At 45.3% G+C, this 25,657-nt stretch overlaps 1 protein-coding gene across 4 annotated transcripts; it reads left to right on the top strand.

Moving 5' to 3' along the window:
- The first annotated feature begins 464 nt into the window (after nt 1-464).
- HEPACAM (hepatic and glial cell adhesion molecule) lies at nt 465-20,616 on the top strand. Of its 4 annotated transcripts, none has more exons than XM_036861455.1 (7): nt 465-763; nt 17,037-17,378; nt 18,055-18,336; nt 18,628-18,727; nt 19,346-19,470; nt 19,605-19,675; nt 20,239-20,616. In XM_036861455.1, the coding sequence occupies exons 1-7, from the start codon at nt 679-681 to the stop codon at nt 20,542-20,544; spliced, it is 1,311 nt and encodes a 436-aa protein (XP_036717350.1). In that variant the 5' UTR covers nt 465-678; the 3' UTR covers nt 20,545-20,616. The 4 variants fall into 4 exon arrangements, with proteins under 4 accessions (XP_036717350.1, XP_036717348.1, XP_036717347.1 ...); XM_036861453.1 differs by having other exon boundaries at nt 468-763; nt 19,229-19,470; nt 19,608-19,675; XM_036861452.1 differs by having other exon boundaries at nt 469-763; nt 19,229-19,470.
- Nucleotides 20,617-25,657: the final 5,041 nt, after the last annotated feature.

Genomic DNA, 25,657 nt, shown 5'->3' on the forward strand with positions numbered 1-25,657 from the left:
TAGCTTCTGGAGAAAGGTCCCCAGCAACTACATGATTCTATGATAGGAGAGAGAAGCCCAAGCAGAACCAGGACCGGTATGAAAATAATAGAATTCAAGCCATATTCCAATCTTCTTTCTTTGGGGTGGAACAGAAGTTTTCCATTTCTTCAGCAGTTTCTGGAATCTCTCATTCCCCAGCTTTTGAAAAGCTCCTCTCCCTCCATTTTCAGAGCTTATTGGAGGTGTGTCCCTGGCACACACCCTCCTTCGCAGTAACAGGGAGCGTGAAGTGGAGACAGGACAGGTTGGGACACACAAGGTCCAGTTTAGTGTGTGTCCCAGCCCAGTCCCTTCATTGAGCCCAAATCCTCATCTCCCCCTGGCAGTGGGGCTCAGCGCAGCTGGGCAAAGAACTGCTAGGCTGCTGGGACCCATCAGACTGAACCCTGTGCTGGAGATTATCTCCCAAGCAGATACCCTCCTCCGAACCCGGGATGTAGGGCTTTGAAACTAGAAAATGCCAGGTCTGAAAGAGAGGAAAGAACAAGTCCAGCAACACACAGAGCTCTGTGTATTCAGAGGGAACTTGGCAGGGTTGTGTTCGGGCAGAGAAACTCCGAGTGGTACAAAGGGACGTGCCCAGAGTGGAGAAATCATGCTAATTGTGTGCACCAGAGCTGGAGAACGCCACCCAAAATGAAGAGAGAAAGGGAAGCCCTGTCCAGAGCCTTCAGTGCCCTGCGCCTCACTCCTTTTCTCTACCTGCTTCTGATCCAGACAGGTAGGAGACCGGAGGGTAAGACAGGGTCTGGAGAAGGGACCCGGGGCTTTCCAAGGAGAGGGAGGGGAGAGCTGAGGGCCAGAATGCCTCTGGGGTGGGAGGAGGGGAGAATGCTCAGCCGCCGTGGGAAGCATCTCAGTGAATTCAGGCATTCGTGTTGAATGTATTTCTTCATTCTGTGTGCCTCCTGCCCGGCCCCTGCCCCCCACCCCCCAAAGCCTGCATGACTTTGCAGCTCCCACGGCATTCAGTACATTAGATGGAGGGCAATGAGCCGTTTCTGATGGGATGTCTTGTTGGCGTGGGCCAGTCCGGCATTCCTTCCGAGGGATTATGGTGGGCCTTGGAGGGGTGGGGAAATCTTGGTTTTGTGCCGCCCCAACCGCCACCCTGGCTTCTCTGAGTGTAAAATAACAAGGGAGATGAAAGAAGCTTTGGAGATAATAAGCCTCCTGGTTTGGGAGAGTAACACCAACCTATGCATAACACACGCACCATAGACACCTACCTCCCCCTACCAACTCCTTGGAGAAATGATCTTATTTGAAATACATGTGCTTATGTGCACACACACATGCGCACACACACACACTCTATTCCAGAGAGCCTAGGAATTCACAATTTAGTGGGGCAAATAAGATGCAGAGATCATTTTAATAAAATGCAGAAACTACTATGAGTCAGAGAGGCAGAGGTTTCCAAGAATCAGAGAGAGGTCACCTACCCCATCAGGAAGCTGGTGCTGGTGGTACAGGATGGGAGTGGGGGAATATCAGGGGAGGTTTCCTGGGAATGTCTGCACTGAATTTTAAAAGATGAGAAAAACAGGTAGGTGTGGGAGTGAGCATTATAGTTGGGAAAATGGGCCAAGGTCAACAGCGTGAAACGGTATCACATGTTAGGAGCAACCCAGCCAGTCCCCGCTGCTGGAGAGGAAAGTGTGGATGGAGTTAGGTGAGACTGGTAAACCCTGCTAAGGAAACTGTAATATAATTTGCAAACAATGGGAGCGGGGGAGGACGTTGAATGGTTTTTAATCTGGGAACCAGCGGGGCCAGAGTATAGCTCAGATCCCTCACTCTGCAGTGAGGCGTTGGAGGTGAAACTGTAGACAAGCAAGATAGGAGAGGAAGCCTGTATCCATTTGCTGGAACCACAGACTGGGTGGCTTCAACAGCAGAAATGTATTGTCTCACAGTTCTGGAGGCTAAAAGTTCAAGATCAAGGTGTTGGCAAGGCTGTGCTCCCTCTGAAGGCCCTAGGGAAGGTTCTGTTCCAGCCCTCTCTGCTGGCTTCTGGGAGTTCCTTGGCTGTGACAGATTAACTTTAATCTTCACATGGCATTCTCCCCTGTGCTTGTGTGTATATCCAAATTTCTCCTTTTTAAAAGGACACCAGTCATCTTCGATTAGGGGCCCACCCCACTCCAGCATGACCTCATCTTAGCTTATTACCTTGGCAATGACCACACTGCAAAATAAGGTCACATTCTGAGATACTTGGGGTTAGGACTTCAAGATATGAATTTTAGGGGACACAAGTCAAACCATAGCGAGGCTATTGCAATAGTTCAGGAGAGAAATGACCTGGGCTGGAATTCGAATAAAGAGAGGGGGAGTGAGGGATGTTGAGATAATATTTTGGAGGGAATGTCAGGACCTAGTGATTTACAGGAAGTGAAACGATCTAGAGAAGGAGGTAGGGTTTCTGTGTGAAACCATAAATTTTAAAAATGGGGCAAGGTTGGGAGATATGATAACCAGTGTTACTCACATTGAGGTTGAAATGCCTATGAGACATTTGTGGGAAAATGTTGAATAACCTAAAGCTGGAGGGTTGGAGAGAAGTATTTGCAAACTGTCAGCCAAGAGGTGAGATTTAAAACAATGAGAATGAATAAACATTACCTTGGAGGAGAAAATGAGCTAAATATGGAACATTGAGGAACCCCAAGATTTGCAGAGGAAGGCAGAGAATAAAGCCCATTGAGGAGACCCAGAAGGAACAATCAGAGGCACAGAGGGAGACCTGGAAGACTGTGGTATCCAGAAAGTGAAGAGAGTTGGGAGTTTCCCAGAGAATCATCATCAAATGTATCAAGGAACCCAGTATAATAAGGACCTGAAAGAGCCCATTGGATATGCCAATTAAAAGGTTACCATTAGGGATTTACCTGGTGGTGCAGTGGTTAAGAATCCGTCTGCCAATGCAGCGGTACACGGGTTCGAGCCCTGGTACAGGAAGATCCCACATGCCATGGAGCAACTAAGCCCATGCACCACAACTACTGAGCCCATGTGCCACAACTACTGAAGCCCTTGCGCCTAGAGCCCGTGCTCCGCGACAAGAGAAGCCACTGCAATGAGAAGCCCGCGCACCGCAACGAAGAGTACCCCTGCTCTCCGCAACTAGAGAAAGCCCACGTGCAGCAACGAAGACCCTACACAGCCAAAAATAAATAAATAAATAAATTTATTTTTAAAAAAATAAAAGAGGTTACCATTAGCCTTGGTGAGAGCAGTCTCAGCGGAAATTACAATGAGTTGAGGAAATGAGAGCTGAGGGTATGGAGGCAGTGAATTGGGAATAGGAAGTGCACAATGAATTATACAAATCAGAGATGTCCCTAAGCTCTTTCAGGTCATCATATGGTAAAGAAAAAAATATATAGAAAGATCTTGTCAGTCAGTGTGATTAGGCAAAAAAAAAAGGTGACAAGGATCTTCTGTGAGGGGAAAAATGGAAACTTAATAAGGATTATATAACAAGGGACTTCCCTGGCAGTCCAGCGGTTAAGACTCCATGCTTCCACTACAGGGGGCATGGGTTCAATCACTGGTCAAGGAACTAAGATCCGGCATGCCACGTGGCTCGGCCAAAAAAAAAAAAAAAAGTATAACAAAAAAATTCTAAATATAAACTATGCTAATAAGATATTAGTTACAATCTATGACAGGTAAGAGGTAAGTGCAGGGTCAGGCCATTGTACTGCTGCGGACTCAAGAGCAATGAAGAGCTGAGATTCTATAAGGAATTTCTGCCATCCTCAATCTATGAGGAAAATGTCAGCTTCTGTGACAAATAAATTCCAAAATTTAAGTCCTCCTGCCATTAACCATGGAGTAGTCAGTGCCGTTTCAGGCTAGGTCTGGGATGAGGAAAGACTCTGTTCCATGAGGTTTTTCAGGGACCAAGCTGATGGAGCGCTATCAACTTTGACATGTGTGTCCAATGGTCAGTCTGAGATTTATCTTCATTTCTTTTAGGTAGAGGATTAAAAAAAAAAAGGAGGGAGGTTTTTCTAAATCAGCCTATAAATGGTGTCTACCACTTTTACTAGTATTACTGGCTAGAAATCAGTAGTAGCATAATTAATTGCAAGGGAGGCTGGGAAATGTAGTTTTAAGATTGGCACTAAAAGGGGGGCTGGACCATGTGGCCCTGGCTCCCAGAGATTTACTGTAATCCCTTGCCATACTCCCTATGGCAGCAATCACCAAACTAGCCTCAGGCAAGTAACACTTAGTGCTCTGAACCTAATACGGCCTAATGAGGCTTTCCTAAATTCATCACAGCCCTATTCCTGGAACATTCAAACAAGGCTTTTCTAGAGGCTAGGACACTAATTTACAGACATAAACACAACATGCCATAAATCTACATAATCTGATTTGCAAGATGTTACTCTCTGGGATCCTAGAGCCAGCCCATCCTCTATGGACCCAGTAGGAAGAAGTCCCTTGCCTGGTTTCCACCCTTTTAGTCCTAAGATCACCTTCACATTGTAGGTGCTGTCTTTTTTTTTTTTTTTTTTTAATTGCAATTGAAAATTACGTACAGGAACATGCATTTTGCATAAGGATACAGTTTTATGAACCTTTACGAAGTGAACAGACCCATTTAATCAGCCCCCAAGACCAAGAAAAAGAACATTTCAGCACCTCGGAAGCACCCCCATACTATTTCTGTTACTATTGCCTTCCCCTCAGGGTCACAGTGGTGTCCTAACTTCTAATACGGATTAATTTTGCATGTCTTTGAACTTCATAAAAATGGAATTATATGTATGCATTCTTTTATGCCTGGCTTCTTTCAATGAGCACCAAATTTGTACGATTCATGCATTTTGTTGTTAAAATTATAACTTGCTTGGTCTCAGTGCTATAGAATATTCCATTGTATGAATTTACCACAATTTATCTATTGAACTTTGATAGACACTGTGGTTGTTTACAGTTTGGGCCTTTATGCATAGAGTTGTTAAAACATTCTAGTAGATGTCTTTTGGTGAACAGATATACCCAGGAGTAGAATTTGCTGAGTTATACTTGTGTGGTTAGACTTAGTAGACATAGCCAGAGTTTTCAAAAGTGGTTGTATCAATCTACTTTCCCACCAGCAGTGACTGAGAGTTCCAGATGTTCCATATATTCACCAATAATTGAATCTTTTCTTTTTCATTTTAGCTATCCTAGTATGAGGTGGCATCAAATTATGGTTTAAAATTGCATTTTCTTTTATTTTAATTTTAAAATTTATTTATGTATTTATTTTTGGCTGCGTTGGGTCTTCATCGCTGCGCGCAGGCTTCCTCTGGTTGCGGTGAGTGGGGGCTACTCTTCGTTGCGGTGCGTGGGCTTCTCATTGCGGTGGCTTCTCTTGTTGCGGAGCACAGGCTCTAGCACACGGGCTTCAGTAGTTGTGGTTCACGGGCTCTAGGGCGCAGGCTCAGTAAACTGTGGCACACGGGCTTAGTTGGCTCCGCAGCATGTGGGATCTTCCCGGACCAGGGCTGGAACCTGTGTCCCCTGCATTGGCAGGCATATTCTTTTTTTTTTTTTTTTTTTAAAAGGAGAGTGTATTAGAGAGAGAACCATTACTTTAACATAATTAATTCTAGGGCTTTCTTCTTCTTTTTTTTTTTTTTAATGCTATTCTTGTCTGCTTACATTCTTTTTTTTAATGTATGTATGTATGTATGGCTGTGTTGGGTCTTCGTTTCTGTGCGAGGGCCCTCTCCAGCTGCGGCAAGCGGGGGCCACTCTTCACAGCGGTGCGCGGGCCACTCTTCATCGCGGTGCGCAGGCCTCTCATTGCCAAGCACAGGCTCCAGACACGCAGGCTCAGCAACTGTGGCCCACGGGCCGAGCCGCTCCGCGGCATGTGGGATCCCCCCAGACCAGGGCTCGAACCCGCATCCCCTGCACCGGCAGGCAGACCCCCAACCACTGCGCCACCAGGGAAGCCCGGCAGGCATATTCTTAACCACTGCGCCACCTGGGATATTGCGTTTCTATGATGATTAATGAAGTTGTCTTTTTCATATACTTATTAGCCATTTGGAAATCCTTTTATGTGAGGTACCTGTTCCAAGTCTTTTGCCCACTTTCTATTGAGTTTCCTGGATTTTGTTAAAGTAGTAATTTGTAGGAGTTTAAAATATATATGTTGGATATGAGTCATTTATAGGATATATGTATTACAACTATCTCCCACTGTACAGCTTGCCTTTTCACTCTCTGAATGGTGTCTTTTGATGAACAGAAACTCTTAATTTTATTGTGTCCAGTGTATCATTTTCTTCTTTTATGGGTACCGCTTTTCTGTCTTGTCAAAAAATCTGTGTCTTCCCTCAAGTCATGGAGATATTATGCTATGTTTTCTTTTTAAAACATTGTTTTACCTTTCACACTTAGATCTACAATCTACCTAGAATTGCTATTTGTGTGAGATGTGAGATAAGGATCAAAATTCTTTTTTTTTTTCCTATGTGGCCCAGCACTATTTATTAAAAAGAAAAAAAAATCTTTCTCCACTTCACTGCAGTGTCACCTGTGTCATAAGTCAAGCAATCAGGGAGTTCCCTGGCGGTCCAGTGGTTAGGACTCCATGCTCCTACTGCAGGGGGCACGGGTTCGATCCCTGGTCAGGAACTAAGATCCCACAAGCCTCGCAGCCAAAAAAAGAAAAAAGTCAAACTATCGTGTTTAAGTCTGTTTTTGGACTCTCTATTCTGTTCCATTGATCTATTTGTCTATCCTTGTGCCAATATCACAAAGTAAACCTCCTGGGATTTTGATTGGCATTGTATTAAATTTATAAGTCAGCTTGGGAGATATGACAGCTTAACAATAATGATTATTCCAATCCAAAACACGGTAAATCTCTGTGTGTCATCTTAACACTTATTAGCTAGGTACACATTACTGAACATCTACACTCTGTACAGTGTAGAAAAAAAGCTATCCTTCTCTTCCTGGATCCCAAGGGCCTTCTTCACAATTTCCGTTTCCTGGTTTTCTCTTATATTCCTGAGTGACTGACACTTAAAATGATTTCACAGTTTTGTAGGCCTCAGCGTGGTAACAGCATAAGAATACAATACAATAACCCCAACAGTGAAGGCCCTGTATAGTAGGGACAGAGGAGGGGGGTTGTTTTCTCAGAGCATTTAATATCCTTTATTATTAATTCATTAAGAAGAATATTAAAAATGAAAAGTGGAAAGCAATATTTTTTCCTCTTCAAAAACCACGCTGTGTGCTGCCCTTGGGTTACTGTATGCAGTTCTGGTTACCACATCTCAAAAAAAGAAATAATAGAGCTGGAGAAAGCCCAAACAAGGGTATCTATACTAGCCAAAGGGAAAGAGGGACTTCCTTGTGGAGACATATCCAAACAAAACAAAAAGCCCTTCAGATAAAAAGGGATTTAACTGCAGCCCGTGGTATCAGAGTGTACAGATTAGGTGTAATATGTTTCGCACTATCTCATTGATACTTTTAAAAGGTAAATTGACGGCAAATACTGGTAAAAGAAAACCTTTGCCCAGCAAAAAGGATCACATGAAAATGAGTAGATGATGGTTTCTTTAAAGGAAGAGGCTATTAAGGGACCCCAAGGCTACTGGTAGGTACATTCTATTTTTTTTAGCATTTTATTTTTATTTTTTTTGAATTTTATTTTATTTATTTTTTTATACAGCAGATTCTTATTAGTCATCAATTTAATACACATCAGTGTATACATGTCAATCCCAATCGCCCAATTCATCACACCACCACCACCCCCACACCCCCGCCGCTTTCCCCCCTTGGCGTCCATACGTTTGTTCTCTACATCTGTGTCTCAATTTCTGCCCTGCAAACCAGTACATCTGTACCATTTTTCTAGGTTCCACATATATGCGTTAATATACGATATTTGTTTTTCTCTTTCTGACTTACTTCACTCTGTATGACAGTCTCTAGATCCATCCACGTCTCAACAAATGACCCAATTTCATTCCTTTTTATGGCTGAGTAATATTCCATTGTATATATGTACCACATCTTCTTTATCCATTCATCTGTCGATGGGCATTTAGGTTGCTTCCATGACCTGGCTATTGTAAACAGTGCTGCAATGAACATTGGGGTGCATGTGTCCTTTTGAATTATGGTTTTCTCTGGGTATATGCCCAGTAGTGGGATTGCTGGGTCATATGGCAATTTTATTTTTAGTTCTTTAAGGAACCTCCATACTGTTCTCCATAGTGGCTGTATCAATTTACATTCCCACCAACAGTGCAAGAGGGTTCCCTTTTCTCCACACCCTCTCCAGCATTTGTTGTTTGTAGATTTTCTGATGATGCCCATTCTAACTGGTGTGAGGTGATACCTCATTGTAGTTTTGATTTGCATCTCTCTAATAATTAGTGATGTTGAGCAGCTTTTCATGTGCTTCTTGGCCATCTGTATGTCTTCTTTGGAGAAATGTCTATTTAGGTCTTCTGCCCATTTTTGGATTGGGTTGTTTGTTTTTTTAATATTGAACTGCATGAGCTGTTTATATATTTTGGAGATTAATCCTTTGTCTGTTGATTTGTTTGCAAATATTTTCTCCCATTCTGAGGGTGTCTTTTCATCTTGTTTATGGTTTCCTTTGCTGTGCAAAAGATTTGAAGTTTCATTAGGTCCCATTTGTTTATTTTTGTTTTTATTTCCATTACTCTAGGAGGTGGATCAAAAAAGATCTTGCTGTGATTCATGTCAAAGAGTGTTCTTCCTATGTTTTCCTCTAAGAGTTTTATACTGTCCAGTCTTACATTTAGGTCTCTAATCCATTTTGAGTTTATTTTTGTGTATGGTGTTAAGGAGTGTTCTAATTTCATTCTTTTACATGTAGCTGTCCAATTTTCCCAGTACCACTTATTGAAGAGACTGTCTTTTCTCCATTGTATATCCTTGCCTCCTTTGTCATAGATTAGTTGACCATAGGTGCGTGGGTTTATCTCTGGGCTTTCTATCTTGTTCCATTGATCTATGTTTCTGTTTTTGTGCCAGTACCATATTGTCTTGATTACTGCAGCTTTGTATTATAGTCTGAAGTCAGGGAGTCTGATTCCTCCAGCTCCATTTTTTTCCCTCAAGACTGCTTTGGCTATTCGGGATCTTTTGTGTCTCCATACAAATTTTAAGATTTTTTGTTCTAGTTCTGTAAAAAAAAAAGCCATTGGTAATTTGATAGGGATTGCATTGAATCTGTAGATTGCTTTGGGTACTATAGTCATTTTCACAATATTGATTCCTCCAATCCAAGAGCATGGTATATCTCTCCATCTGTTGGTACCATCTTTAATTTCTTTCATCAGTGTCTTTTAGTTTTCTGCATACAGGTCTTTTGTCTCCCTAGGTAGGTTTATTCCTAGGTATTTTATTCTTTTTGTTGCAATGGTGAATGGGAGTGTTTCCTTAATTTCTCTTTCACATTTTTCATCATTGGTGTATAGGAATGCAAGAGATTTCTGTGCATTAATTTTGTATCCTGCAACTTTACCAAATTCACTCATTAGCTCTAGTAGTTTTCTGGTGGCCTCTTTAGGATTCTCTATGTATAGTATCATGTCATCTGCAAACAGTGACAGTTTTACTTCTTCTTTTCTAATTTGTATTCCTTTTATTTCTTTTTCTTCTCTGATTGCCGTGGCTAGGACTTTCAAAACTATGTTGAATAATAGTGGTGAGAGTGGACATCCTTGTCTTGTTCCTGATCTTAGAGGAAATGCTTTCAGGTTTTCACCATTGAGAATGATGTTTGCTGTGGGTTTGTCATATATGGCCTTTATTATGTTGAGGTAGGTTCCCTCTATGCCCACTTCCTGGAGAGTTTTTATCATAAACAGGTGTTGAATTTTGTCAAAAGCTTTTTCTGCATCTATTGAGATGATCATATGGTTTTTATTCTTCAATTTGTTAATATGGTGTATCACGTTGATTGATTTGCGTATATTGAAGAATCCTTGCATCCCTGGGATAAATCCCACTTGATCATGGTGTATGATCGTTTTAATGTGTTGGTGGATTCTGTTTGCTGGTATTTTGTTGAGGATTTTTGCATCTATATTCATCAGTGATATTGGTCTGTAATTTTCTTTTTTTGTAGTATCTTTGTCTGGTTTTGGTATCAGGGTGATGGTGGCCTCATAGAATGAGTTTGGGAGTGTTCCTTCCTCTGCAAGTTTTTGGAAGAGTTTGAGAAGGATGGGTGTTAGGTCGTCTCTAAAGGTTTGATAGAATTCACCTGTGAAGCCATCTGGTCCTGGACTTTTGTTTGTTGGAAGATTTAAAATCACAGTTTCAATTTCATTACTTGTGATTGGTCTGTTCATGTTTTCTATTTCTTCCTGGTTCAGTCTTGCAAGGTTATACCTTTCTAAGAATTTGTCCATTTTTTCCAGGTCATCCATTTTATTGGCATACAGTTGCTTGTAGTAGTCTCTTAGGATGCTTTGTATTTCTGCTGTGTAGGTTGTCACTTTCTCCTTTTCATTTCTAATTTTATTGATTTGAGTCCTCTCCCCTCTTTTTCTTGATGAGTTCCAAGCTATGTTTATCAATTTTCTTTATCTTCTCAAAGAACCAGCTTTTAGTTTTTATTGTCTTGCTATTGTTTTCTTTTTTTCTATTTCATTTATTTCTGCTCTGATCTTTATGATTTCTTTCCTTCTGCTAACTTTGGGTTTTGTTTGTTCTTCTTTATCTAGTTCCTTTAGGTGTAAGGTTAGATTGTTTATTTGAGATTTTTCTTGTTTCTTGATGTAGGCTTGTATAGCTATAAACTTCCCTCTTAGAACTGCTTTTGCTGCATCCCATAGGTTTTGGATCATCGTGTTTTCATTGTAATTTGTCTCTAGGTATTTTTTGATTTCCTCTTTGATTTCTTCAGTGATCTCTTGGTTATTTAGTAATGTATTGTTTAGCCTCCGTGTGTTTGTGTTTTTTACGTTTTTTTCCCCGTAATTCATTTCTAATCTCATAGCGTTGTGGTCAAAAAAGACGCTTGATATGATTTCAATTTTCTTAAATTTACCAAGGCTTGATTTGTGACCCAAGATGTGATCTATCCTGGAGAATGTTCCGTGCACACTTGAGAAGAAAGTGAAATCTGCTGTTTTTGGATGGAATGTCCTATAAATATCAATTAAATCTATCTAGTCTATTGTGTCATTTAAAGCTTGTGTTTCCTTGTTAATTTTCTGTTTGGATGATCTGTCCATTGGTGTAAGTGAGGTTTTAACGTCCCCCACTATTACGGTGTTACTGTCGATTTCCTCTTTTATAGCTGTTAGCAGTTGCCTTATGTATTGAGGTGCTCCTATGTTGGGTGCATATATATTTATAATTGTTATATCTTCTTCTTGGATTGATCCCTTGATCATTATGTAGTGTCCTTCCTTGTCTCTTGTAACATTCTTTATTTTAAAGTCTATTTTATCTGATATGAGTATTGCTACTCCAGCTTTCTTTTGATTTCCATTTGCATGGAATATCTTTTTCCATCCCCTCACTTTCAGTCTGTATGTGCCCCTAGGTCTGAAGTGGGTCTCTTGTAGACATCATATATATGGGTCTTGTTTTTGTATCCATTCAGCAAGCCTGTGTCTTTTGGTCGGAGCATTTAATGCATTCACATTTAAGGTAATTATCGATATGTATGTTCCTATGACCATTTTCTTAATTGTTTTGGGTTTGTTTTTGTAGGTCCTTTTCTTCTCTTGTGTTTCCCACTTAGAGAAGTTCCTTTAGCATTTGTTGTAGAGCTGGTTTTATGGTGCTGAATTCTCTTAGCTTTTGCTTGTCTGTAAAGCTTTTGATTTCTCCATCGAATCTGAATGAGATCCTTGCTGTGTAGAGTAATCTTTGTTGTAGGTTCTTCCCTTTCATCATTTTAAGTATATCACGCCACTCCCTTCTGGCTTGTAGAGTTTCTGCTGAGAAATCAGCTGTTAACCTTATGGGAGATCCCTTGTATGTTATTTGTCATTTTTCCCTTGCTGCTTTCAATACTTTTTCTTTGTCTTTAATTTTTGCCTATTTGATTACTATGTGTCTCGTGTTTCTCCTTGGGTTCATCCTGTATGGGACTCTCTGCACTTCCTGGACTTGGGTGGCTATTTCCTTTCCCATGTTAGGGAAGTTTTCAATTATAATCTCTTCAAATATTTTCTCTGGTCCTTTCTCTCTCTCTTCTCCTTCTGGGACCCCTATAATGCGAATGTTGTTGCGTTTCATGTTGTCCCAGAGGTCTCTTAGGCTGTCTTCATTTCTTTTCATTCTTTTTTCTTTATTCTGTTCCGCAGCAGTGAATTCCACCATTCTGTCTTCCAGGTCACTTATCCGTTCTTCTGCCTCAGTTATTCTGCTATTGATTCCTTCTAGTGTATTTTTCATTTCAGTTATTGTATTGTTCACCTCTGTTTGTTTGTTCTTTAATTCTTCTAAGTCTTTGTTAAACATTTCTTGCATCTTCTCGATTTTTGCCTCCATTCTTTTTCCGAGGTCCTGGATCATCTTCACTATCATTATTCTGAATTCTTTTTCTGGAAGGTTGCCTATCTCCACTTCATTTAGTTGTTTTTCTGCGGTTTTATCTTGTTCCTCCATCTGGTACATAGCCCGCTGCCTTTTCATCTTGTCTATCTTTCTGTGAATGTGGTTTTTGTTCCACAGGCTGGAGGATTGTAGTTCTTCTTGCTTCTGCTGTCTGCCCTCTGGTGGATGAGGCTATCTAAGAGGCTTGTGCAAGTGTCCTGATGGGAGAGACTGGTGGTGGGTAGAGCTGACTGTTGCTCTGGTGGGCAGAGCTCAGTTAGACTTTAATCCGTTTGACTGCTGATGAGTGGGGCTGGGTACCCTCCCTGTTGGTTGTTTGGCCTGAGGCAACCCAACACTGGAGCCTACCTGGGCTCTTTGGTGGGGCTAATGGCAGACTCTGGGAGGGCTCACTCCAAGGAGTACTTCCCAGTCTTCTGCTGCCAGTGTCCTTGTCCCCACGGTGAGCCACAGCCACCCCCGCCTCTGCAGGAGACCCTCCAACACTAGCAGGTAGGTCTCGTTCAGTCTCTCCTGGGGTCACTGCTCCTTCCCCTGGGTCCTGATGCGCACACTACTTTGTGTATGCCCTCCAAGAGTGGAGTCTCTCTTTCCCCCAGTCCTGTAGAAGTCCTGCAATCAAATCCCACTAGCCTTCAAAGTCTGATTCTCTAGGAATTCCTCCTCCCGTTGCCAGACCCCCAGGTTGGGAAGCCTGACGTGGGGCTCAGAACCTTCACTCCAGTGTGTGGACCTCTGTGGTATAAGTGTTCTCCAGTCTGTGAGTCACCCACCCAGCATTTATGGGATTTGATTTTACTGTGATTGTGCCCCTCCTACTGTCTCACTGTGGCTTCTCCTTTGTCTTTGGATGTGGGGTATCTTTTTTGGTGAGTTCCAGTGTTTTCCTATTGATGATTGTCCAGCAGCTAGTTGTGATTCTGGTGTTCTCACAAGAGGGAGTGAGAGCACGTCCTTCTACTCCACCATCTTTGTTCCAATCGGTTCTGGAGGCTGAAGTTCAAGATCAAGATGCTAGTAGAGCTGGCTTCTTCTGAAGTCTTTCTTCTTGGCTACCTTCTCTTTGTGTGTTCACTTGGTGCTCCCTCGGCACCTGTGCACCCCTGGTGTCTCTTCGGTACATTTTTATACTTTAAAGCTTGACATTCCTTGGTGTCACCGCAGTTCAAAATCCTACTTGACGAGGGCCACCTACCTGATCCGGTATGGCCTTTTAAATTGATAGGGACGTCTTGCTGCGAGGTCAATTTCCTTTCGTTCGGCCTCCAGCGGGAACAGAGACTTTCTACATAATGATGCCTCAGAGACTTGAGGACGATGATTAAGTTAATCGTTTCTCAAGGTTGAATAGTCCCAGTCCCTTTTATTTGCACTGTTAGCCATTTCCTCACTTCTGTGTCCTGCTTTGGCACCTGTCCCAGTTCCCTGTGTCCCTTGAAAGTTGTGGGACCCTGAACTTAAAAGCAACTCCGATTTTGGCGCGAGTTTTGGGAACCAGTGTTTGCTCAGCAAAAACGCTTTCTTTGTCAGCTTCTGAGAAAGACTGCTCCCTCCACTATGAACATACCTACATACATCCCTACGACTCATGGGCAGGCCCTGTTCACAGGCATCCACCTAGAAGAGGGTGAGGCCCAGGGCAATCCACATGCTGTAGCTTCTCCAATGTTTTTATCCAGAAGAATCAAGTTTAAATTGGTAGAAAGAGGGCGGTCCTTCTCTGGCGGTCCTGTGGTTAGAACTCCATACTTCCAATGCAGGGGTCACGGGTTCAATCCCTGGTCAGGGAACTAAGATCCCACATGCTGCGCGGTGTGGTCAAAATAAATAAATAAATAAATTGGTAGAAAGAGCTGACTTGAAGGGGGAAAGACATCACAAAAGCACTAGAAGGACCTTGTATGGGATGGAAGAGAGTGGACGATGGGGAAACTCAGGGAGGGCCAGAGAAGATAGAAGGGGGGAGGAGAATCCCTTCCACTTTTTCTTGGGGCTGGGACTGTCACTGTCCAGCCTCCGGGAGGAAGGAAAGGGGAACCTCAGTCCTTGGGGTTGCTAAACCCCAGGATGGCTCTGCATATATATCACTCTCATGTGCCAACCCCACTGCTTCAGACTGGGTCCTGAGGAAGGGGGGTAGATGTGCCCACCCTGGCCTTTAATGAAGCTCAGTGATGTTTTTCAGGGCCACCTCAAGTCACACACACCAAACCCTATTTGCCTATTCAGGGAAATTTGAAAGCTTTTGTTTCTAAATCAAAGCAAGCCTGGGACCTAGCAGATACAAGGCAGGAAATCCCATCTAAACAATCACAGAAACTAAGAGCTGGAGAAATCTTAAGGATCATGTAGCCAAACGATTTCAGCCTGATACACAGAGCCATAAGGATTCCTAGCAGCACCCCAAGGTATTGGAGAGGACAGGGCTCTGGTCCTCACCACCTCTTTGACCAAATCAGGTGAACTAGAACTAAATTTCATTTCTTTTCAATTTCTATAAGGTTTTGTGGGAACAAAAATACCTTTAATTTAAAAAATTTGAAAATAGTTGATTTTGTCCATTCTAACTCCTGCCAATTGAGACTCCTCTCAGTAACAAGTATATAATATTCATACATATGGTGGCTTTCATCATTAAAGTAGTCTCTTCCATGCTTAAGGTTTTATGATTGTAACATCCTTGACAGGTGATGGATCATAGAATGTCAGGGTGGAGAAGGCCCCTAGAGATCATCTGGTCCCACCACCTCACTATTCAGAGGAGGAAATGGAAGCACAGAGAGGTGAAAGAACAGTCAATTGGCCTTTCCTTGACCACTTCCAAAGATGATGAGCTCATTACTTAACAATGCATTTGCTTCCAAAATGGACTGGATATGTTTTTAAATTACATTTGCTTCGATCTGTACAACTAACCTTTTAGTTCCATTGCCTCCTGGTTTGGTCTGGGTCCTCGAGGTACAAGGAGAGGAACAGGGGTTGGAAACGTACAGCTCACCTTTGCCAAATCTACACTGCAGCAGCAGCAGAGTGGGAAATAGGGGTGAGAAAGAAGGAGGGAACTTCAGAGGCAATGAGAGTCAAAGGAAGCAGCTGGGGGTGCAGAGGGACAGAGAATCTGACATGTATGTGTCTATTCAGCTAAACTCAGCCCTGTTCCTAGCTGACATCCTCTCCAGAAGACCCCTCCCTCAGGTGGCTGTATTGCTCTGCAAGGCCAGGTGACACCAACAAGCAGCATCTGTTCAGGCCCCAAAGTTCCTAAGAGATCTCTGAAATGTGAGATGTGTCTCTGGATGGGGCTGCCATTGGACAAGATGGTAAAATCCCAGAACTAACTACAGGGCTGGAAAAAACCATGAGACCATCTCGTTACCACTCATTTGACCTGTGGGAAATCTGAGCTCTGAACAGATAAGCAACTTCTCCCAGGTCCTAAGTCAACAATAGGGCCCCGATCTCTGATGCTCAATCCTGTGTTCTCTCCCCTACACCACAGTAACTGACACACATATCGTGCTTTTGCACTGTGAACTGGATAAGACACTTGCTCTTGTTATTGTTGTCATCCTTATTTTCTAAAAGAGAAGAGTGAGGCCTAGAAGGATGACTTGCCCAAATTCTCACAGCCAGTAAGCAGTGGAGCCCAATCGTACAAGGTCTTCTGACTCCAAGCTCTTTGCTTGACCCGTCCCAAATCCCTCTTCCATAGGGGATGCAAATTGGGCTGGAGTTTGGGTGAATTTCCAGGACTGTTCTGCCCTGGGCAGGCCTAGTATGATGCTACGTGCAGGTGGGGCAAGGATAGGGGAGGCTCTTGGTATGACCGGAGAGTTGTCCAGTTGTCCTCAGGCCCCTAAACTTGCCCTTTACTGGCACTGTCTCACGACACCCTCCTTTCTTTGGGAATCTACGTTTCCATGCTTCCTCCATCCCCCGCTCTCCCAATGCCCAATTAAGGACAAAATCTGACAAATTCACTCTGAGGTCTAATGACCTATAAGCTTCAGTGGGTAGGGATGTTTGTCAGTTTTGCTCACTGATATATCCTGGGGACATAGAACAGTGCCTGGCACATGGGAAGTCTCAATACGTATTTCCATAAACGGGCCACATAAGGTATGGGTTAGCTGGAATCTTCCTCAAGAGGAAGGCAATGGGGAAAACTGCCAGAGGCAGAGGTCCAGATTGAAGAAGGATTGAGGTCAAAGGGGTGGGTGTGAGGGATGACAGGGGAGTGGAGGGGCCAGAGCTACAGTCGAAGGGTAAGAAGGAAGGACTGACAGGGAGTGAAGGGCCCAGAAGGGTGAGGCACGGAGAGACCAGAGGACTTGAAGATGGGAGTGAGGTTAGGAGCCAGGGCCTGACGCTGCCCTCGCCTCGTGGGTCTCTGTTCGCAGAGCCCCTGGAGGGGGTGAACATCACCAGCCCGGTGCGCCTGATCCATGGCACAGTGGGGAAGGCGGCCCTGCTTTCCGTGCAGTACAGCAGCACCAGCAGTGACAAACCCGTTGTCAAGTGGCAGCTGAAGCGGGACAAGCCAGTGACCGTGGTTCAGTCCATCGGCACAGAGGTCATTGGTACCCTGCGGCCCGACTATCGAGACCGCATCCGCCTCTTTGAAAACGGCTCCCTGCTTCTCAGCGACCTGCAGCTGGCCGACGAGGGCACCTATGAGGTTGAGATCTCTATCACCGATGACACCTTCACTGGGGAGAAGACCATCAACCTCACTGTAGATGGTAAAGTCTCTGGCAGGGAAGGAGGCGGGACTGGTGACTGGGACTGGGGCCACGTCCACCCAGTACATTAGCTAGACCCCAGGAAAACCCACACAAAAGCCACTTGGGAGTGAGCCAACTGGAATGTTAGAGGTTGGCAGATGGGCCATAGCTAACACGTATACAGCGCTTACTGTGTGCCAGAAACGATTGTAAGTGCTTTGCCTATGTTGACTCATGTAATGCTCATAATAATCTAGGGATAGTTAATATCATGGACCCCATTTTGCAGATGAGGAAACTGGGGCATAAGTTCAGGCAGCTAGTAAGTGGTAGAGCCAATATTTGAACCTATTTGGACCTAAGCTTAGCCCAACTAAAATATCTTCCAGGCTGGGTCAGTTTAAGACATCTTGGAAAGGTATTTGGGAAGAAGGGAAGGGAAGGTCCACGAGGGCAGGGACCATAGCTGTCTTGTTTGGCATTGTACTCCCTGTGCTCAGTAGTTGTTCAATGAATAGTGGGTAAATAAATGAGTGAGTGGATGGATGGATGGATGGGTGGATGGATGGTGGTAAAGAGCTGGAGTGATGATCTCTGAAGACCGCAGACTGAGTTGGAAGGTAGGCAGTTAAGAAGGGGAAGGGAGATGCTTTTTGGCCTGTGGCTCACAGGCTCCCCCCGCCCCCGGGCTCAGTGCCCATTTCGAGGCCCCAGGTGTTAGTGGCTTCGACCACGGTGCTGGAGCTCAGCGAGGCCTTTACCCTGAACTGCTCGCACGAGAATGGCACCAAGCCCAGCTACACATGGCTGAAGGACGGCAAGCCCCTCCTCAACGACTCGCGGATGCTCCTGTCCCCCGACCAAAAGGTGCTCACCATCACCCGCGTGCTCATGGAGGACGACGACCTGTACAGCTGTGTGGTGGAGAACCCCATCAGCCAGGGCCGCAGCCTGCCCGTCAAGATCACCGTGTACAGTGAGTCTCCCGCTGCCCTCCCCTGGGACTCAGAGCCCTGAGAGGCAGGTGCCCATGAGAGGCTAAGGACATCCCAGACAGAGTGCCACTGGAGGGGGAGAGAGGCAGAGATGGGCCAGCTCTCCCTGGAGGACAGCCACAGGTGGGAAGTGAGCTCTGGGCAAAGTCCACCACTGGCCAGCCATGCTGCCTGGGGTTCCTTTTCTATTCCTTCGGCCGCAGGAAGCTCTCCTCACCACACCCCCTGCCCCCTCTGAAGTCTCTCCCACCTCTCTGCCTCTCTCTCCCTAGGAAGAAGCTCCCTCTACATAATCTTGTCCACAGGAGGCATCTTCCTCCTTGTGACCCTGGTGACAGTCTGTGCCTGCTGGAAACCCTCCAAAAAGTCTGGGTAACTCTCCAAGTTCCTCTCCCTGAGCACCTGAATCCTTCAACCCATCCCAGCCCCAAGCTCTGTTCTTTCCTTCGTCTCTTTAAACGCCTTTCCTCCCAGGGCCCCGCACCTCTTCCCAGGAGATCCATCTTACCACTGCAAGTGTTGTATATGGAACCACATCCTGTGCTCACAACCCTGACAACCTGTGCTCACAACCCTGACAACAATTTAAAGGGTGTTACCTTTAAATTTGATTATCTGCAGTTTACAGATAACGACCGGAGACTCAGATTAGTTAAATGACTTGCCCACAGTCACAATGCTAGGGACAGACTCAGGATGCAAACCTAGATGGGATGCATCCCAAAGCCCTGGACTACTCCCCCTCCCACCGCACTCAGCCCGTCTTCCTGTTACAAGGCCTCGTTTATGGCCATCAGATCCTGCCCGTGTCACCCCCAGAACTTCTGCTCACACTCGACAGCTCTGTTCACAGGGTGCTGGGTTGATTTGCAGGAAGAAGAGGAAGCTGGAGAAGCAAAACTCCCTGGAATATATGGATCAGAATGATGACCGCCTGAAAGCAGAAGGTGAGCTCCCAGCCACGCACTCACCCGTCCCATCTTCACTCAGATCAGTGAGCTGCTGGGAAAAGGCCGAAATGGGTGACAAGGAAGCCAGCTCTGCAGGGCCCCTTCCTCCATCAACTGCACGAAGACTGCAGAGCAGGGAGAGGAGCGGCCAAGGTAGGACCTCAGGTATTCCAGACACTTTGGTGGAGGTTGGCTTCCCGATGGCCTTAACTGGCCATCGGAAAGCAAAGAGTGTAGGTGCTGGCTGGTGGAAAGGGCTCTGTACCCGGGCCAGCCACCCCATTCTTTGCTCCGTGCAGCAGACACCCTCCCGCGAAGTGGAGAGCAGGAGCGGAAGAACCCCATGGCACTCTATATCCTGAAGGACAAGGTAAGCAGCTCAGGGCTGGGTGCCCCACAAACACTCCACCAGCCCCTGCCATGTTCTGGTGTTACGTAGCCATACCATATTGATATACCTTTCTAGGACTCAGACTAACCCTGAGAAATATTTGTGTCATCCCCACTTTAGAGATGAGAAAAATAAGGCTGACAGGGGTGAAATGACTTGCCCAGGATCAAACAAGTAAATCAGTGGCAAATCTAGGCTTCAAACCCAGGTCTTTGGACACTGTCTCTGGTGATTTCCCTACTATTCCATAACCAACTCTGTCCCACGCTGTCCAGGGCAGGTGGAAGGCGCAGAGTAAGTGGACAAAGCACTCAAACTAATGCATTTCAACATTTAATGAGCACCTATTATGTGCCAGGCCCCACGCTAAGTGTCCTGTGTTGCAAGAAAAAACAGACCTACGCCTGCAGCCCTCCAGGCAGTCGGAGTGTGGAGGGGACTATGTCCCCTCCACCTCGGTATTCCCAGCGCCCTGGAACAGCAGGCGCGCTCCCCGCCCTGGCCGGCTGTCCGCTGACCCCTCGCGGCACGTGTCCTTGCAGGACTCCCCGGAGCCCGAGGAGAACCCCGCCCCGGAGCCTCGGAGCGCGACGGAGCCCGGCCCGCCCGGCTACTCCGTGTCGCCGGCCGTGCCGGGCCGCTCGCCGGGGCTGCCCGGCCGCTCTGCCCGCCGCTACCCGCGCTCTCCAGCGCGCTCCCCCGCCACGGGCCGGACGCACACGTCGCCGCCCCGGGCCCCGAGCTCGCCCGGCCGCTCGTGCAGCGCCTCGCGCACACTGCGGACTGCGGGCGGCGTGCACCTGATCCGCGAGCAAGACGAGGCCGGCCCGGTGGAGATCAGCGCCTGAGCCTCCTCGGGAGCCCCCGGGAGGCGCCCGCGCACTGCTGCCCGCGGCCCGGGGGAGGGCAGGGCAGCGGGGCCGCAGCCCGCCAGGGGCGAGGGGCGAGGGGCGTGGGGCGAGGGGCGAGGGGCGAGGGGCGAGGGGCGAGGGAGGTCCTCACCCAGCGCGATGGGTCCGGCGCGTGGACGACTGTGAGCATGCGCAGATGGGGGGACGCGGCGGGAAGGCGGAGGGTGGATCCGACGGTGAAACCGGGTTACGTTTGCTCCCGGCTCTTTAGTTGTGTTCTCAGTGGGTGTGGGTTGTGCCCTTTTAGGACCATATAGATTATTAAATTTACGGCCCAGTCCCCGGAGGGGCTTATGGAAACTAACATCAGTAACCTAACCCCCTTGACTCTCCTATGCCCTTCTTAGGGCGCACTCACGCTTCCCACCCATTCCCCTTCCCTCCGAACGACCTCCTGGTTCCTGGGGAACTTTTTTGGCAAGCCCAGATTAGAGAGGCCACTTGACTCAAACGTACAACTGTCCTAAACTAAGGGGAAGTCCGATGCCCTTTACTGGGTGTACAGAGAGCTGTTCTGAGCGTCCACGGAATCATTGTGAAGGCAGTGCCTTGGAGCGCCCTTCTCAGGCATATGGTATCTCGCTACCTACCAGTTGCTGAGGGAGGAGCTCAAGTACAATACATTCTGTTGCCCAGCTACCGGGGTTCTAGCAAGAGCAAAGGATTCAAGCCTCCCACGCTTGGCCTCCTCCCAAAGCCTCCCTCAGTGGCGTGCCCAGCATTCTTTCCGTCTCTGTTCCATAGAGAAGGGGCTTCTCACTCATTCTCCAGGCCCAGAAGGCTAGATCAAGTGAAGATCTGTCTTTTGACCCCTCATACCTATGGCTTCTCCCTGGCTTTGTACAAAACAAGCCTTTCAAACAATCATTATCCCCCGGAAAGTTGTTGGGCTTCCTCCAGCTGTAAGAGGATGAAGTTCGACTCTCCCCAAAAATGGTAGGGGGAGGAGGAGGCTTATTGCTCCCCAGCATGTCTTGGAGACATGATGGAACCCTTGGCCTCTGGCCTCTCACCTGCCCTGCTCCCAGATACTCAGGTCCCAGGAGACAGGACAAGGGAAGACTCCCCAGTCACACAGACAGCAGAACACCAAGAGGTTGGTCCACTGTGTAGCCAGGCCACGCCCATGCCGCCGCCTCTTGAACAGTTTGTAGGAACAGTAATCTACCGTGTGAAGAGAGAGGGCAATTAAAAAGCTGAAAGAGAAGAAGTCCCTCGCTGTGTTCTGACCTCTCTCCCCTGATGCCTCTTGTGCATCCCTGGTCCCTCCTTAACTTCCTAAGCTCCTGCTCTGACTCTGCACCATCCCACAGAGCGACTCTCAAGGTCCCTGTTCCCCACCACTCCACACTGGGGCCAGTTTTGTCCCAGCCCCAAGGACAACAACATTTCTAGTTGTTCCTCTCTGCTCTTACCTGGACGTCGAGCCCCTCCCAGCTCCCTGTCCCTATGCACTTCTCCAGGCTCATCTGAGCAGGTGTGCCTTTGCAGCTCCCCTTCCTTAGCCAGAACTGCTCCCCTCACTTCCCCATGTGCCTCATCTAGAAGGAGATAATGCATGCAGGGGAAAGTTGCTCAGGCAGGTGGAAGATGCAGGACTTGGAGATGGGTACATGCTGGTCAGCCTTGAGAGGCAAGGGTGAAGATTAAGGTGAGATGAGGGCAAGTTGTATTCCAAACCCCGGTTCTGCATCCCTGAGGGACCGGCTTCCCAGGCTCAAGCCAAATCTGCCTTAAATGGGGTGAGGGGGGAGTGGTTTTGTTTTTGTTTCGTTTTGATCTTCATCTTTGTATTACTGGCATCTAGCAGAGTGCCTAGCACATACTGGATGCTCAATAAACTTCTGATGAAATGAAGTGACAACTTTATTCCACTTAATCAAGGAGAACAAACAAACAGCCTAAAAATACCAGTCATTTCCCTTTTCTCTTTTCTTCTCACATCCCTCCATCATCCTTCACCCTCTCTGGAAATCCCATATTGTCCATTCCAAAATCATCACTCACTCATTCATTCATTCATTTATTCGGGTGTTCTTTCGTTTATTCAACAAACATGTATTAATCTACCATGATCCGCCCTGTGCCAGACACTGGGGAAACAGCATAACTATGCCATGACCCCGACCAAAGAGAGTCTCATGGAGGAAGACAGATAAGTAAACAGATTATTACAATACAGTGTGGAAAATGCAACGACAGGTAGATACAGGGTGCTATAGAGGCATGTAAGAGCGGCATCTAACCCAGACTAGGGATCGTCAGCAAAGGTATCTTGGAGGAGAACAAGCCTGAACTTAGTCTTAAGATTGGTTAATCAGATGGGGCGTGGTGGGGAGGATAAAAGGACACATATTCCAGGCAGAAGGAGCAGCATATATAAAAGCTTAGAAGTGTAAGGTGAGTCCTGACTTCTTAGCACTCATAAAATGTGGATTACCCAAGGGCAAATGTTTATATTAGCACTGACGAAAGACCAGACTTGTGCCAGTGGCAAGGTGTGGGAGCTGAACCTGAGACTCCTGGATTAAATTGGTATTGGCCCCCAGCTGGCAGCATCCCAGGCTCCTAAAATAAAAAATACAAATCCTCTCTGGAAAAAAACATCTCCTTAAATTTTCAGAAACTAAGACCAACCAAAGACAAGTTCACAAGGAAAGGTCATTAAACACAGAAGGAAACAAATCACCATGAATGAAAGTCAGCAAATATAAGAAGCAATAGATTTAGACCCCCAAGGTCTTCAGATACTGAAATTATCAGATAGAAAACATAAAATAATTATGAAATGCTTGAAGTAATACAAGACAAAATTACAAAAATGAACAAGCAACAAGAGACTATCAGAAGTGATCAAATTTGAAAAGGAACAAATAGAACTCATAAATAAAAATATAATTTATTGAAATAAAAATGTAAATGAGTTTAACAGCACACTAAAAACAGCTGAAGAGAGTTAGTTAACTGAAAGGTGTACCTGAAGAAATTATTCAGAATTAGGCACAGACAGACAAGGAGATGAAATATATGAGAAGAAAGATTGAGGGATACGGCATGTAGCATGAAAAGGTCTGACACACATTTCCTCAAGCGCTCAAAGGGGAGAATAGAGAGATGGAGAAGAGGCAATATTTTAAGAGTAATGACTGAAATTTTTGTAGAACTCATGACAAATGTAAATATACAGATTCAAGAAGGTTGACACACAAGATATTTTAAAAGATTTCCACACCTACATAAAATGTAATAAAACTAGAGTACACCAAAGACAAAGAGAAGATCTTGTTGACTAAAAAAAATGCAAAACTTGAGAGTTGTGAATTAAGTTTTATTTAGGGCAAAATGAGGACTATAGCTTAGGAGAAAGCATTTCAGATAGCCCTGAGAGACTGCTCCAGAAGCAGGGAGGACGGTCAGTGTTGTATATGATTTTAGTGAAGGAAGGTGCCTGCAGTCAAACACACATTTTGGCAAAGTCTTGCTGCTAGTCATGAGGAGCAGATGTCACTGGTAATGATTTTAATGCTTTTTTAGAAGATACAAGGAGATGCAAGAATTGGGCTCATAAAATCTTCTCCTGAAAATATCTACTGAAAGACCTGTTCTGCCAGTTTGTCCCAGAGCACAGAGTGCCTCATTCCTGATCTCCACCTTGAACTCCTTTCAGGGTGTGTTGCAGGTCAGCAGCTGCAGTGGCTCATGATTTAATCTTTGTAGACGTAGATGGCAAGTGCCAATTTATATTGAATAGTTGGCAATCTTAAAGGCAGTCAGAGGGAAAAAGACAGATCTTACACATTTAGACAACAATAATAAAAGAAATCATTTGAAAGTGAATAATATCTTCAAAATGATGGGCAAAAACAACAATTAACTCAGAATATTGTACCTAGCAATGCAGTCTTCCAGATATGAGGGTAAAATATATTATCATCTGAACAAAAACTACAGTTTACCATCAACACTAAAAGAACTCCTAAAAGACGCATTTTAGGAAGAAGGAAAATTATTCCAAAAGAAAGGTTTGAGGCAGAAGAAAGAATAGTGAGCAAAGAAATTAGTAAAAACATAAGCAAATCTAAATAGTATCTGATAGGGATTTCCCTGGTGGTCCAGTGATTAAGAATCTGCCTTCCAATGCAGGGAATGTGGGTTTGATCCCTGGCCAGGAAGCTAAGCCCGGGCGCTCTAGAGCCCATGTGCTGCAACTTCTGAGCCCACGTGCTCTGGAGCCTGCAAACCACAACTAAATAGAAGCCCGAACACCGCAATAAAAGATCCTGCATGCCTCAACTAAGACCCGATGCAACCAAATAAATAAATAAATAAATAATTTAAAATAAATAAATAAATAGTATCTTATAAAATGAAAATAATATCTAATTTGTGGTTTCAAAACCTGACAAATAAAATACAGGGAAATGATAGCATGTATATAAACCAGGAGGGGAGTTATCAGAATTAAATTATTCCAAAGTCCTTGAATTCTTTCAGGAGGAGAAGATGGCTAAGATATTAATTTCAGATTTTATTGAGTATGCAGGGGAACATTATCAAGGTAACTGAAAAAAAAAAAAAAAGAAAATGAGAGAATTGGTATAAGTTCCAAATCGATAAAGGGGGGCATAGAATAAGGAAACAAACACAAACTCAATTTCTTTTAAAGCCGAGAAAAGAGAAAAAAAGCATAGAGGGCTTCCCTGGTGGTGCAGTGGTTGAGAATCTGCCTGCCAATGCAGGGGACACGGGTTCGAGCCCTGGTCTGGGAAGATCCCACATGCCGCGGAGCAACTGGACCCGTGAGCCACAACTACTGAGCCTGCGCGTCTGGAGCCTGTGCTCCCCAACAAGAGAGCACGACAGTGAGAGGCCCGCGCACCGCGATGAAGAGTGGCCCCCGCTCACCGCAACTAGAGAAAGCCCTCGCGCAGAAACGAAGACCCAACACAGCCAAAAATAATAAATAAATAAATAATTAATTAAAATTTTTTTAAAAAAAGAGAAAACATGAGGCCAAACTTGTTCTCACAACATCTCTAATTCACAGAGA

This window comes from Balaenoptera musculus, chromosome 8 (genome assembly GCF_009873245.2).
Source record: "Balaenoptera musculus isolate JJ_BM4_2016_0621 chromosome 8, mBalMus1.pri.v3, whole genome shotgun sequence".
Taxonomy (NCBI): Eukaryota; Metazoa; Chordata; class Mammalia; order Artiodactyla; family Balaenopteridae; genus Balaenoptera; species Balaenoptera musculus.

Excerpts from the sequence above, each read along its gene's own strand:
- HEPACAM (XM_036861452.1), top strand. The coding sequence starts at position 679 with ATGAAGAGAGAAAGGGAAGCCCTGTCCAGAGCCTTCAGTGCCCTGCGC. Across the intron at positions 17,379-18,054 it reads CATCAACCTCACTGTAGATG|TGCCCATTTCGAGGCCCCAG; the intron begins GTAAAGTCTCTG and ends CCCCGGGCTCAG. Across the intron at positions 18,728-19,228 it reads AAACCCTCCAAAAAGTCTGG|GAAGAAGAGGAAGCTGGAGA; the intron begins GTAACTCTCCAA and ends GTTGATTTGCAG.